The 14620-nt window shown below is 38.0% G+C and overlaps 2 protein-coding genes across 2 annotated transcripts; both read right to left on the bottom strand.

Annotated features, from left to right (window-relative positions):
• Window positions 1-6023: 6023 nt before the first annotated feature.
• On the bottom strand, window positions 6024-7304 carry LOC139454127 (uncharacterized). Its single transcript, XM_071235647.1, has 3 exons — window positions 7187-7304; window positions 6921-6966; window positions 6024-6663 (listed from the first exon to the last, which is right to left on the bottom strand). The coding sequence occupies exons 1-3, from the start codon at window positions 7302-7304 to the stop codon at window positions 6024-6026; spliced, it is 804 nt and encodes a 267-aa protein (XP_071091748.1).
• A 5628-nt stretch (window positions 7305-12932) lies between these two features.
• On the bottom strand, window positions 12933-14172 carry LOC139454123 (centrosomal protein of 83 kDa-like). Its single transcript, XM_071235642.1, has 3 exons — window positions 14055-14172; window positions 13789-13834; window positions 12933-13572 (listed from the first exon to the last, which is right to left on the bottom strand). The coding sequence occupies exons 1-3, from the start codon at window positions 14170-14172 to the stop codon at window positions 12933-12935; spliced, it is 804 nt and encodes a 267-aa protein (XP_071091743.1).
• Between the last annotated feature and the right edge of the window lie 448 nt (window positions 14173-14620).

Here is a 14620-nt window from a genome sequence, read left to right on the forward strand (position 1 = left end):
TGGACGTCTATTTCTTGTGTTGTGTCAATCGAGTCAGATTCAAAATGAAGCTATAGGATGGAGATATAATACACTGGATAATCGAGGATGGTGATTAACCATCTAAACAAGAAGTTTGTTAAATGTCTGGTAAATCGATTCTTGTAATAGCCGGACTGACAGTTGGTTGTATTTGTGAAAGTCTTTACAAGTAAGTTTGTACATTTTTAATCTTTCAAGGCAACATGTTTAGAACAAATTAATGACTGCTGGTGGCCATCTTGGCCAAAATGAGCTCGCAACTGTTCTGTTGTTCAAGTTTCACTTCATAGGTGTATCCTGGAGCATGGGGTTTTGACTCTTCAGAAAGAATATTTGTTGTATGTCAACATGTATAATAAAATAACTCCAACTTGTGAAGACTTGAAGGTGTAATTCATATACATAATTATCAATAAAATTAAGACGAGGATGACAGATAGCTTTACTATATTTCTGTCCTTGCTAAGTTATTTGTATTTCTGTGCTTGCTTAGTTATTTGTTTATACAGTAAACTATGTTTATAACAAAAGCGCTTATAATGAACTGACGGACATAACAAACTGTTGTTTGTTCCTGTCCATTTGCTGTATATATGCTTATAACAAACTATGGTTATAACAAACTAAAATGAGTGGTCCCTTTGAGTTGGTTATAACTGTAGTTTACTGTTTGTACAGACAAATTAATGAAGTCAGCTGACATCTGTAACATCTGATTTTGTACCCAGGTTTTGATGACTTGATAACTTAAGCTTAAAAGTAAATTATTGTTTTCCTATCACTTGATTACTGATGAATATGTATGGTTAGCTATTGTGAATTGCTGGAAACTTCAATCAATGTTGACCTTATGGACAGAATATGTAATGATTCTAGTGAGCCAAGATAGTGTCCTGTCTCTGGTGCTACCATAACTCATTGTCTTAACTTGTTGTCAATTGGACCATGATAAGTTTGTTTTTTGTAGGATTGGAATGTTGGATTCATTCATAAGCACCTTGCCTCTTGAAAGTGTGTCTCATGACAGTTACAGTCACATGGTTTTAAGAGATGAGGACTACAAATAACAGCTCTGTTTATCCTATTTCACTCGGAAAATGAACAGCATCACCGTCTTTGGTATTAAAGATGAAACAGAAGAAAGATTTTTCCTGTTCCAAAACTTTTCTTTGTGTGTTGATGTTAGCATTGCACGCAACTTCATGAAAACTTCTTTTTGAACTGCTTCCTTAACACTTCCTTAAACACTTCCTTCACGTCAACCTACACTTGAGTTGTGTTATATTTGTGTTCTCCAGTCATAGTGCTTCCTCCTGGAGCTTCTTTGTGAGTACTCCAGTACATCCAGTGCTTGTACAAAGTGACTACATTGTACATGGATTTGGTATCTGTTGTCTACTGAGCTATTTACAGTCTACCCTGGAATATTGCTGAATCAGGCATAGTGCTTCAGGAAGACTAGTGAGTTTTGACTCTACCTTTCATCTGCACGTAATGATGTACATTATTCTGGAAATGAAAGTACTGTGGTACATGTTTTAAATGACATTTGGACTAACATTGCTATCCTTCAGTGCTAACTTGTCTTGTGGATTTTCAGTTCTAAAAATTAATTCAACTCCAAGATAAGGCTTTGTAAGTTTTTCACTTATTAGCTAGTGCATGGACTTCAAAGTGTTTCATTCTGCCAGTTAAAACAACAAATCTTTAGTCATAATAGATTATAAAATATACAGAAAGGGATATACTCGTTTGTAGTTATCATTCAAGAAAGCAGCATGTTTCTTCTTTTATGTTTTATTTCACTATATTTTGCCTTATTTGCAGTTTTATTTTGAAGGTTATAAGTTATGAAGTTTATTTGATGTATCGGGAATGAACAGAAACTTTGGAGTCTTTAGATATTTGTTCTTAAAGTAAGGGATTGTACCAGCAAATAAGTATTGCAATACAAAGTATATGACGTATCATGCAGCCCTATTTAACACTATTTAACTCAAGTTTTACAATCATGATTGTTTTAACTTAGAAACTGAAAATATTAAGGTAAGTACATGTTAAAATGATGTGTAATAATATGTCAAATACGAATAAAAAACAAATACATTTGTAGTTTGTCCCCTGTGCAGAAGTAGACTCAACTGGCAAGTCAGTTTCCTTGTACAACACAAGTTTCTTGTTGCAACAAGATGTTTTTTAACACTGTTCAAATAATATTTGTTTAGGAAGTGTTTGTAACATTTCCAAAGCATCAACCTTCAAAATCTGTTCCTGTACTATTCTTGTAGCCCAGTGGTACTGAAGTTCTTAAAAGATAACCGTGACAAAACTGTAGATTGTAAGGACCACATTAATGGCCCACATTTTGTTACAATGAATTGTAGCCTGTAGATTTCCTGTTTCCCTATTATTCAGTGAGTGAGTGAGTGAGTATGGTTTTACGCCGCTTTTAGCAATATTCCAGCAATATCCCGGCGGGGGGACACCAGAAATGGGCTTCACAATTAGTACCCCTGTCGGGAATCGAACCCGGGCCTTCGGAGTGATGAGCAAACGCTTTAACCACTAGGCTACCCGACCGCCCCCCCTGTTATTCACTTATAACACAAACCAAGCAATTTTGACCAAGGTCATTTAAACAACACTTTAGGACTTAACTGTCCTTAGGTGAATTATGTGTATTGGTAAAATAGTATCTGGTTACCCAAATATATATTTTGATTGTACTTAGCCATCACTTATATGATGGAAAATTCACACCCTTATGAAACTACATGTATCCTCATGGCATGTTAAATAACATTGAGCAACACACCTGTAATAAACACTTCCTTTAATAACTGCCTCACCTGTTTGTATTTTCCTTTGTTATACATTTTTGTGAATTTGTTTTTTATTGATTCTTTTGGTTCTTAGATCCGATGTGTCAGTATGGGTTTTTTACGTTCAGCATAAACTGCAGGAGGATATTGTGATGAGCAAGTCCATCAGTCCATTTTGAAAGTAGAAATAATCAGTGCTAGGTTGTGTTATGTTTTGGAACTTATTATTTCTTCATGACAAGGCCCATAACATCCGCATAATGAAAGACATGAACAAATTCATAAAATCAGGGACTTGCACATAGTTGAATCCTTCTTTAAGAAGATGTTCTTCTGAAAATTGTCCTTTTTCTTCTAATCATAACTTAATTCTGCCCAGGAATGAGTGAGTTGGGTTTAACATATCTTTGAACAGTATTCCAGTTATATCACGACATCGCAGTTTCATGTGGGAGGAATGTTTCATAATTTTTTTTACCAAATTCTGAAATTTTGTTATTTGACATTTCCATCCCAAGGGATGTGTCAGCTTCTGATGACTCATTTCGTTTTCCTGTAAATAAAATTATTGGCTATGTTACAATTTGGGCATTTGATTGGCTAACCTATAAAACACACGCATGCACACCTCATGCACACACAAAAACACACATATTAGACCAATATGGATTACTGTTTCCTGATTGGCTAATAATGGGCTTGGGTTGCATTATTTCGCTGAGTGATGTCACTGATTTCATTTTGTTGTCTACAGTGTTTTTGTTAATGATTAAAAAAGCAGTCGGTGAATTTATCATTGCTTACATTTGTATTGATAAGAAATTACTTCAGTATGGTTTTATGTTTATGGAACATAGAAACAGTGTGCACACTGCTTTTTACAATTATACCTCCATAAACGCCAAAACATAGTGAAGTCAGTTCTGAAGTATTCAACAGGAAGTTTGTGTAATATACATATGTATTCCCATTCTCTGTACGACTAACACATTACCATGTGCTTGCACTGTCTGACAGTCATGCAAGGTTATTGCTGTTTGTGGTGTTTATTGGAAGACAACATTCTGGATGAGATTTGATCACTGAGCATAGTAAAGCACTTTAAAGGGTTATCTTTTTCTTTGCTGGCTTCTTTGTTTTTATTTTAGATTATTAATGGTAAAGTTGCAATTTCAGTCTAGCAATACCATCCTACCTGCAAAGTGTTTTGCAGAAGGTTATTAAAATGGACACAGTCTGTACGCCCGTGTGTCCATGTGTGCAAGATATTGTTTCTGGAGCAGATCTAGAAAACCATACAATATTTCTTCACCAAACATTGCACATAGATAGGTTTGGAGGTGAACTTTTGATAGTTTGAAAATATAAATTCAAGTTTCCAAGGCAACAACTTTGACTAGACTGAAAATGGTGTTAATGCTCATTTTCGGAGTAGATATTGCTTACTTACGAGCAGGATGAAGATTTTTGTGAATAAGTGAGAGGATTACATACATAGACTTTACATGGAACCTTCGAAAAGTCTCTCTCTTCTTGCTTTATCAGAATTCATCCGACAACTTGGGATATATGTAACAAACCATAGGGATAATCAAATCAATTGGTTATGTCGACACTTGTTCACATGACTGATGATGTTATTTATCAACCCAAAGGAATAAGTGTGTATAGCCTGCATGGTGCTGTATCTGCCTTGTTATATCTTGATTTGTCTGCATATACTGTATATTTCTGTTTGAACCAGTGATGTATTTACTATTATACATATGGGTTTGTTGAGAGAGATATGTATAGGGACCAGTCAGTGGATTATTGCAGGGAGAGCCCTGGAGGTGTTTCTCCTGAAGTATTTCTCCTTTGGGGGGGACCCTCCACAAGTGCTTGTTCATGGTTTTCCCTGGCTCTCCCCAATATTAGTTGTAAAAAGTACTTGAACAATATAATGGTTTTCATGGACTTTTCCTTGTTTTAGGTGACCCTCCCAAATCATTCCAGCCGAGTCCCCTAGACTTATGACAGCCCTTGATATGACTGTGGACATTTTACGTTTCATGACAGTGAAATTATCAAATAAAGAGTATGTGTATGATTTTTTTTTGTTGTTGTTTGACAGGTCCTTGCTTAGCTTATACCCACCCAAACAACATTTCGTAGGTATCTAGAAACTGGCTCCATCTGTCCAACCATCACATTTCGTTTTCAGAGCCTAAATCATAAACTGTTCAATGTGTCTTCCTGAAAATTTGTATAGACACCATGCATGCATTTAACTGGTATTTTTGGCTATTTAGGAATTTTATATGTTTTTTTCCTTTCCCTGGAAGCATTGGGCAGCTATGTTGAAGGCTTGGAGCCTTGATGAAGACCCTAGGTCTGGACGTCACTCAGCTTCCATCAATGAAGATGCAATCAAGGAAAGAGAATATATACTGTCAGATAGACGTACTACCATTGCTAAACTTGAGGAACACGCAGGTCTAAGCCATGGATCCACTGAAACCATTAATCATGATCATTTACAGATGAATAAGATATCAGCTTGGGTGCCAAAGTTTCTAAATTCTGATCTAAAGGAAAAAAGAATTGATAATAAGATAAGAGAAAATTTAGAGCTAATTGAGAAATTCAAGAAGACATAAGTTTGTTTGTTTGTTGTTTATTGCTGCACTCAGCAATATTCCAGCTATATGACAGCAGTCTGTAAATAATAGAGTCTGGACCAGACAATCCAGTGATTCACATGAGCATCAATCCACACAATTGAGATAAGAAGATGACATTAGTAACGGGCAATGAAACATCTACCACAATGATCTATGATCAAAACACAATGATCTATGAGTCAAAACACCAATCCATGGAATGGCACCATTTTTCCGTTGTCAAAGAAATTCAAGTCTTCAAGATAAGGGAAGAAAGTTCTGGCTCTCAGGGTTTGATCCTTGTTGATTATTTAGAAAGTCAAAGACTACTGTTGTCAGACAGTCTTGACTCCCAAATGTCAGTAGGTATAGTATTAACGTAAATAAAAACATAAGTCAGTTTATTCAGTAACTCGATATAATATTCAGACATGAACAAAGGAACATTGACATATAATCAGTGATTATTTGACACACTGAATTACAAAACGCTTATGAAACAGTTTATGAAGTTTGTGCCTTATGGCGAGGGTCGTAATTACATTTTGTAACGGGTCTTTCCAACTGGCATTTCCTTTGTGAAACTAACAGAAAGGTTCCTGGAGGATCGGATTGGTTTCTTTTCAGCAACATGTCCTCTCTTGCTGTCTTTCAGAATGGATCTTACACTGGAAGTGACCTTCAACTTGGTTTCATTCTTATCTTTAGCCATCATCAATTTGTCACCGGAAGCAGACAAGTCTGTCTTGACATGTGAGTGATTGCTTGAAACTTTGTCCTTAGACTTTCCTGTGTAAGGTCTTCGAGCCTTCCTTGGTTGAACTGGAGGACCGACGCTGGAGGAACTGGTCCGCTTATTGACAGGAGTGTGACAGGTCAGAGGGGCAGTCTGGCGCTGGAGAGCTGCCAGCTCTTCCTCCAGCTTCTTCCTCTGCTCCATCTCTGTCTGCTTCTCCTTCTCCCAGTCGCCCGCCAGCCCCTCTAGCGTCTGCTTCAGTTCCTGGACCTCAGCCTGCGCCATTGTGTAACTGAGACGATAGTTGAAATACTCCAACCTATAGTCCTGTCTCTCTGACTCAGTTTTCTGCCTTAACGTGTTTTCCTCCCGGAGTTGTCGGGCCTGTCGCTCGTTCTCTTCTCTCAGCTTCTGGTTCTCATTCAAAAGATGATCGAGAAGACTGAAAATGAAGACTCTTTATTTTAAAAGATATTTTGACCCAAATTAAAAAAATAACGTTTTACAAACTTATTTTATTTTTAAAATTACAACGTGGTCTACAAAGGCAGGGAAGTAACGGCAAATGTGTCCTACGTTATAGTCACATGGCCGACAGAGATAAGATGGTGTCGGTTCTAGATTAAACTAAAATGCTCAAGTTCTTTGACTTATCACATGGGAAGAACGTGCATGAATATCAAACGAAATTGTGCCTACCTTTCCTCCAAATCTCCGACTTGGGATTTCAGGTCCATGTATTGAACTGGAACAACAACAAAATAATAGTACAAAATCCCGACGCTATTCCACTGTTTGTGAATGGGGTGGAGTGCCTGACATTTTGAGTAAGGAATCAATGTATTATATTAAGATAAATCATACTTGGAGTGTAACTGTAATTGCTTTCAGCAAACACCAGGTAATCATATCTCTATTCATTTTGCATTTAATTTGTTTAGTAGGATAGGATTAGGAATTTCTACCAAGTAGATCTTGATGATCGTCCGGTGTTCTTGGACTTGGAAGGTTAGATTCACGCTCGTCCGCCTCGAGTACGGGGGAGAGTAGTTTTCTACACTTCCGCCGTTCTGGTGGATACATCTTTATCTGTGGGACAAAAATATATCTTATTTAAATGTATGAATGTTAGTATTTGCATTGCAGACTGAGATTTGCTCCAAACAGAACTAATTAATGGGTAAAACAATAACTGACAACATAAAAAATACGAGTGATTCAATATACACGTTACAGGAAGGCGTCAAGATCTATCCGAAAAAGACAAAGTACATTTGAGTATCATAACTACATTGCAGACTGAGTGTTGATGAAGACAGAAGTAATGTACGGATAAAGAAACGCACTGCCGTGCAATATAGATGTAAAAAGGGGTTAGCAAACAAAATATATCAGAAAAAGACAAAGTAAACCAACTGTAGGAGTTAAACTGGCATTGCTTACCTAATACTGAGATGAGGTGTAGACTTGTGCAAGTAGACACAGGCCAGCAACTAATGTCAAGTTTTGTAAGACCAACACGTGTACGTCTGAACACCACCAAGTTCTGTCAGCGACTGATAGGGAACCATCAACGTCGTCATGGAACCATTCTATGACGTCATTTCCTCTGTCTCTGTGTATGACGTCACTGACAATGTTCGCTGTGCACGGCGCAGCTTTGGCCATCACTCACATATAATTAGTGCTGCACCATGACCGTGGAATATATTTATTTTATGAAAAAATAATAATCTAGAAATGCATACAAAAGCAAGTCTAGCCAGCTCAAGCTAGCTCTATTCCACAGCATAGGGAATTTTTTTTATTTTTAGAGTCAAGAAGGATATTGTGTAATATAAGATTTCAGAGACTAAATGTTAGTCTTAACATATAATACGCGTCCATATTTAGGAAATAAACACTCCAGGGAGAGTAGACCACAAGGGGCGCTTTGCGTTCATCTGCGCTGTCCAGCTACATCAATGGGGAACAACTCACTGGACACTTACTTCCCTCTCAAAAATAACATCGTCGAATTTACGACGTCAAGTTGCGAGCCCATCTCATGAACGGTGCATTTTGAAGTTAATTAAGAATTGAACGTCAGTTTGGATTGGTTCTTTGAAGTGTGAACGATTTAAAAGCGCAGGTTAAACTGTGTGAACCTCCGAGCTTGCGAATTCCTGTAATTTCATACTTTGTAGTTTACTGGTCTCGCCGAAAAATATCGTAACAATGTTTACTTAAATTTGAAGTCCTCTGGTTTCGCCGAAGAACATTGCAACAATGTTATTTTGTCGGTATTTGCCGGCTCTCGGTCACTTTTCCCCACTCAGGCGCCCCACTCATACTCAGTTACGCAAAGAAAAATAGTTCTCTAAGTATATACTAGACTAACATCTAGTCTCTGAAATGAACATATCGTACAGAAAAACAGACTAAGTATATACAACATAATCTAGAAATATGTCAACATAATTTCTTTCTCTGAACAAATTTACAAACAATATTTGGGATAAATCAAATCTTAAAAATAGGTTACAGCAAAGTGAACAAAAATAGAAACATGGCCTCGATGCACCGAGGCGAGGTCAACCTTCAAGCGCGGATTTATATATGACGTCACATAAGTTTGTAAAGCGGTGCATTTCGAGTCGAACGGGAGCATGAGAATGAAATGTATACTTACTGCTGTTGAAAATGACGTTTATGGAGCAGTTATGAAAAACGCGTGAACTCTCTCATGACACTAGCAAATTGTGAATATCACCGATTTATGCATGTGTTGCTTGTATTTGGATAATCGCAAACCAATTCGGACGATGCGGAATGTACTGGAGGGGATTGAACGGAGTGCTCTGAAACTTGTGTGTTTTGTGTTCATTTTCAACGTCAGGATGTGTTATATTTGGAGTTTGGGATTTGTCGTGTTTGCTGTAATACTTTGCTTAGCTGGTGTCTCTTGTCACCTGAGATGGGCCTACTGTCTCCATTTCTGTGCCCCGTCATTCCTCATGTGCCGCTGCTTCTCGGCCTCAAATGCACGGAGAAGGTCGGCCAACTCAGAAACCAGAATATGGTAATTCCGTCAACGGATATTGTCTCTGATGACCAAAACAGGTAGGCACGTGTTGTTGTTTTTTTGTTGTTTTAATTTAAGTTTTTTCCTTACCTTTATATGTTTTATGGTTTCTCAAAATCTTGGATTTTTTTCCCGATACGATAGTAATTCGGGTTTTAGTTTGGGATTGATCAGGAGCAGTCGCTTTGATCTGTCAGCGGCCACATCTGAGCAGGGTACGACATAGTTTTTTCATTGGTGCTAGATTCCTCTCATTTCCGAAAACAAGGCATCAAAGTCAATATCGCTCATTTAATAAATCAATTTCGTTCACCTCAGTAATTTTACAGAATTCATTTTCTTCACTTGCTTTATTGGTATTGAAAGATCGCCATTCCATATCCAAATCACCGTTAGGACAATCCATTTTGTTTCATCTAGGCCTAGCAGCTATACGACATTAAACACCAGAACCAAAGCATTTATTTATTTTTAAGTCAGACGAAATTACAAGAGAAAGGCAAAAATACTATATTAATCATATTCCTGCTAAATGCTCGGAGAAGGTCGGCAAACTCAGAACCCGGAATAGTAGATTTCTAAGTCCGTCTACGGATATTTTTTCGTCTCCGATGATCAATCGGTAAAACGGGCAAACATTATTTTTTTAAAATTTATGTTTTATGGTTTCTCAAAATCTTAGATTTTTTCCCCCGATGCAATAGTGAATCGGTACGTTTTAGTTTGGGATTGATCAGGAGCAGTCGCGTTTGCTCTGTGTCAGCGGCCAAATCTGAGCAGGGTACTACATTGTTTTCATTGTGGTTAGATTCCTGTCGTTTCCGAAAACAAGGCATCAAAGTCAGTATCGCTCAATATATCGATTTCGTTCACCTCAGTAATTTTACAGAATAAACTTTCTTTACTTGCTTTATTAGTATTGAAAGATAACCATTCCATATCCAAATCACCGTAAGGACAATCCATTTTGTTTCATGTAGCAGCATGACGACATCAACGCCAGAACCAAAGCATTTATTTATTTATACGTCAGATGAAATGTTACAAGACCAGTCAAAAATACTAAATTCATTAAATTGCTGATAAATGCAGGGGTTAAAAAAAATTAGGAAAACGAGTTGATCGTAAAACACCGATCGAGAATTCGGGGAAACACCGGAAAGTAGTTCCGGCAAAAGTTCACACGAAATTGTTCACATCGTGTGAACATTTTTTGTCCGTTCACAGGTGTGTGAACTCCAAATATCAGATCACGTGACTACCCATTCAGCCAATCAGCATGAAAGAAACAGTCTAGACTTCAAAGTATGAAATTATTTTACGGTAACAATATCGAAAACAGAATATATATAAAGGAATATTTAACTGTTGAATCTGCGTACCGAATAGGACTTGAGTTGCTGACCCTGCTGACCCTGGAAGATTCGGGGTAGAATAGGTCTTCAGCAACACATACCTGCCGTAAAAGGCGGCCATGCTTGTCATAAGAGGCCACTATCGGGATCGGGTGGTCAAGCTCATTGACTGGGTTGATGCATGTCATCGTATCCAAATTGCGTGGATCGATTCTCATGACATCAGTCACTGGATTGCCTGGTCCAGACTCGATTATTTACAGACCGTCGTCATATAGCTAAAATATTGCTGAGTGGGGCGTTAATCAACAAACAAACAAACAAACAAACCACACTGCTGAGTCCTGAATACTCCACAAATAGACCCCCGAATCCCACGTACCAAAAGGGGGTTGACAGCCCAAACAACGTTTTCAGGGGATATAGAAACTGGCTCCGACCATCCATCTGTTGTTTCCAGAGCATAACTCATAAACTGTTCTATGTGTCATCATGAAACTTTGTATAGACATCAGGCATGCATTGAACTGGTGTTTTATGTATTAAGGAATTTTAGAATGTTACATTGTTTTGAGTTTCAATGGCAACAAGTTGATCTTAGTTTCAAATGAGGTTAGGGTTCGTTTCCTGAGCATAACTGATAACCCGTTCAATATTTCTTAATGATCATCTGTACACACGTCATGCAGGCATGCATTGAACTGGTGCCTTTTGCTATTCAGGAGCTCTTTTAGTTATATTTCTTGCACTTCCAAATCAAATTGGCATCCTTTATAAACCGTTTCTCGTTTCTTTGTGAAACTTTATATTTTTTTATTTTGTATATCTAAGGCAATGACTAACTGGACTAAGGTTAAAATGAGGGTTTAGAGCATACCTCATAAACCATTCAATATTTCTTGATGGAACTTTGCAGTCTACCCTGACAGAGTCATCTTCCCGAGGCAAGGGAGTTAACTGACTATAAAAGTAGAAACTACTAACCCGGGCAGATGTGCCAAGAGTGGACCATTTTCATAATGTAGTGTTTATTAAAAGGAACAAGCACATCACCATCCGTTATTTCAGGAATTGTTTGTGTTTTTTCACTATATGAATAAGGAATAATGATCTTGAGTCAAGATATGGCGTTATTTATTAACCAAAGTGAATTTATTCCTATCTTACATCAGGTTATGCATTGCTTAGTGTCTTAAAGTTCTTAAAATTTTTGACGTCACTGCATTGTTACCTCATTGTGCGAAAAAGCACTGTATGCTGAGTTTCCAATATCATAAAAATCAGATCTTAGTTCTCGCGACCGCTAAACAAAGATCTGAGAACACCCCATTAAGGGTCACGTCAGACCGAGCTCTGATCGACCAATGGAATGACTGACAAGAAGTCGACATTTGCCAATCAGAAGGCAGCTTTTCGTGCTTTACGGCACTAATTTCAAATTAGCGACTACGCTTCCAAACATATTTTGACAAATTCTCGATTACAAATCTGAAACCTGAACAAAAGAACATTGTGGAATGGCTAATAGATGGTCTAGAATGTATGGATTCGGTCGTTAAGCCCGTAACTATGGTTCGGAATACCCCGTATTATTGTTTTCGAGGTTGCATGATTAGTCATCACATTCCGACTGTAACTTTCATGATCTGGTAAGTGACGCTCTAATTGGTCGGATGAAAGGTCGTTCTGACGTGACCCCTAATGCAATGTCCTCAGAACTTTATTTAGCAGTAGCGAGAACTAAGATCTAATTTTAATGAGATTGGCTGAGTTTCAGACACTGGTGTCATGTATTCATATTCTTCCAATTTCTGAGTGCCTATGAAAGACTTCAATGTCCGACTGACTTTGGGCACTAACATCACACAGACTGGGGACACACTTATGTGAGACAGACTGGGACCACATTAATTTAAAAGTTACTGAAAACTATTCAACGTCTTGTACTTCCCGTGAATTGTGAAACTGTATGCAGTGGGATCCGACTAACCAGTGGTAGAAAGTGTGAGCATCGATCCACGACTTTGGGGCGCGACGAGTATGTATTAACCTGATCAGAGCTGAAAAGTTGACTCCCACATGTCAGGAGGTATAGTTGTTTAAGTTGTAAATAAAAACATAAATCAGTTTCTTCAGTAACTCGATATAATATTCCGACTTGAACAAAGGAACACTAACACACAATCTGCGATTATCTTACACACGGAATTACAAAAACGTGAAATCAATATGAATTAAAGAACCAACAATCAAATAGTTTATAAAGTTTGTTCCTTATGGCGAGGGTCGTAATTACATTTCGTGACGGATCTTTCCAATTGGCATTTCCTTTCTGAATCTAACAGAAAGGTTCCTGGAGGATCGGGTTGGTTTCTTTTCAGCATCCTGTCCTCTCTTGGTGTCTTTCAGAATTGATCTTACACTGGAAGTGACCTTCAACTTGGTTTCATTCTTATCTTTAGCCATCATCAATTTGTCACCGGAAGCAGACAAGTCTGTCTTGACATGTGAGATATTGCTTGGAACCTTGTCCTTAGACTTTCCTGTGTAAGGTCTTCGAGCCTTCCTTGGTTGAACTGGAGGACCGACGCTGGAGGAACTGGTCCGCTTATTGGCAGGAGTGTGACAGGTCAGAGGGGCAGTCTGGCGCTGGAGAGCTGCCAGCTCTTCCTCCAGCTTCTTCCTCTGCTCCATCTCTGTCTGCTTCTCCTTCTCCCAATACCCCGCCAGTCCCTCTAGCGTCTGCTTCAGTTCCTGGACCTCAGCCTGCGCCATTGTGTAACTGAGACGATAGTTGAAATACTCCAACCTATAGTCCTGTCTCTCTGACTCAGTTTTCTGCCTTAACGTGTTTTCCTCCCGGAGTTGTCGGGCCTGTCGCTCGTTCTCTTCTCTCAGCTTCTGGTTCTCATTCAAAAGGTGATCGAGAAGACTGAAAATGAAGACTCTTTATTTTAAAAGATATTTTGCCCCAAATTAAAAAAATATCGTTTCACAAACTTATTTTATCTTTAAAATTAAAACGTGGTCAAACAAAGGCCGACGGAGAATAAGATGGTGTCGGTTCTAGATTAAACTAAAATGCTCAAGTTCTATGACTTATCACATGGGAAGAACGTGCATGAATATCAAACGAAATTGTGCCTACCTTTCCTCCAAATCTCCGACTTGGGATTTCAGGTCCATGTATTGAACTGGAACAACAACAAAATAATAGTACAAAATCCCGACGCCATTCCACTGTTTGTGAATGGGGTGGAGTGCCTGACATTTTGAGTCAGGAATTATTTGATTATATTAAGATAAATCATACTTGGAGTGTAACTGTAATTGCTTTCAGCAAACACCAGGTAATCATATTTCTATTCATTTTGCATTTAATTTGTTTAGTAGGATTGGATTAGGAATTCCTACCAAGTAAATCTTGATGATCGTCTGGTGTTCTTGGACTTGGAAGTTTAGATTCACGCTCGTCCGCCTCGAGTACGGGGGAGAGTAGTTTTCTACACTTCCGCCGTTCTGGTGGATACATCTTTATCTGTAGGGCAAAAATTATCTTATTTAAATTTATGAGTGTTATAATTTGCATTGTAGACTGGGATTTGCTCCAAACAGAACTAATTAATGGGTAAAACAATAACTGACAACATAAAAAAAATACGAGTGATTCAATATACACGTTAAAGCTCAACGTCAAGATCTATCAGAAAAGACAAAGTACATTTGAATATCATAACTACATTGCAGACTGAGTGTTGATGAAGACAGAAGTAATGTACGGATACAGAAGTGCAGAGCCGTGCATTATAGATGTAAAAAGGGTTAGCAAACAAAATATATCAGAAAAAGACAAAGTAAACCAACTGTAGGAGTTAAACTGGCATTGCTTACCTAATACTGAGATGAAGTGTAGACTTGTGCAAGAAGACACAGGCCAGCAACTAATGTCAAGTTTTGTAAGACCAACACGTGTACGTCTG

The sequence above is a fragment of the Haliotis cracherodii genome, unplaced genomic scaffold, assembly GCF_022045235.1.
Source record: "Haliotis cracherodii isolate W230 unplaced genomic scaffold, xgHalCrac1.p SCAF_10, whole genome shotgun sequence".
Taxonomy (NCBI): Eukaryota; Metazoa; Mollusca; class Gastropoda; order Lepetellida; family Haliotidae; genus Haliotis; species Haliotis cracherodii.

Excerpts from the sequence above, each read along its gene's own strand:
- LOC139454127 (XM_071235647.1), bottom strand. The coding sequence starts at position 7,304 with ATGTATCCACCAGAACGGCGGAAGTGTAGAAAACTACTCTCCCCCGTA. Across the intron at positions 6,967-7,186 it reads CGATCATCAAGATCTACTTG|TTCAATACATGGACCTGAAA; the intron begins GTAGAAATTCCT and ends TTGTTGTTCCAG. Across the intron at positions 6,664-6,920 it reads GTCGGAGATTTGGAGGAAAG|TCTTCTCGATCATCTTTTGA; the intron begins GTAGGCACAATT and ends CTTCATTTTCAG.
- LOC139454123 (XM_071235642.1), bottom strand. The coding sequence starts at position 14,172 with ATGTATCCACCAGAACGGCGGAAGTGTAGAAAACTACTCTCCCCCGTA. Across the intron at positions 13,835-14,054 it reads CGATCATCAAGATTTACTTG|TTCAATACATGGACCTGAAA; the intron begins GTAGGAATTCCT and ends TTGTTGTTCCAG. Across the intron at positions 13,573-13,788 it reads GTCGGAGATTTGGAGGAAAG|TCTTCTCGATCACCTTTTGA; the intron begins GTAGGCACAATT and ends CTTCATTTTCAG.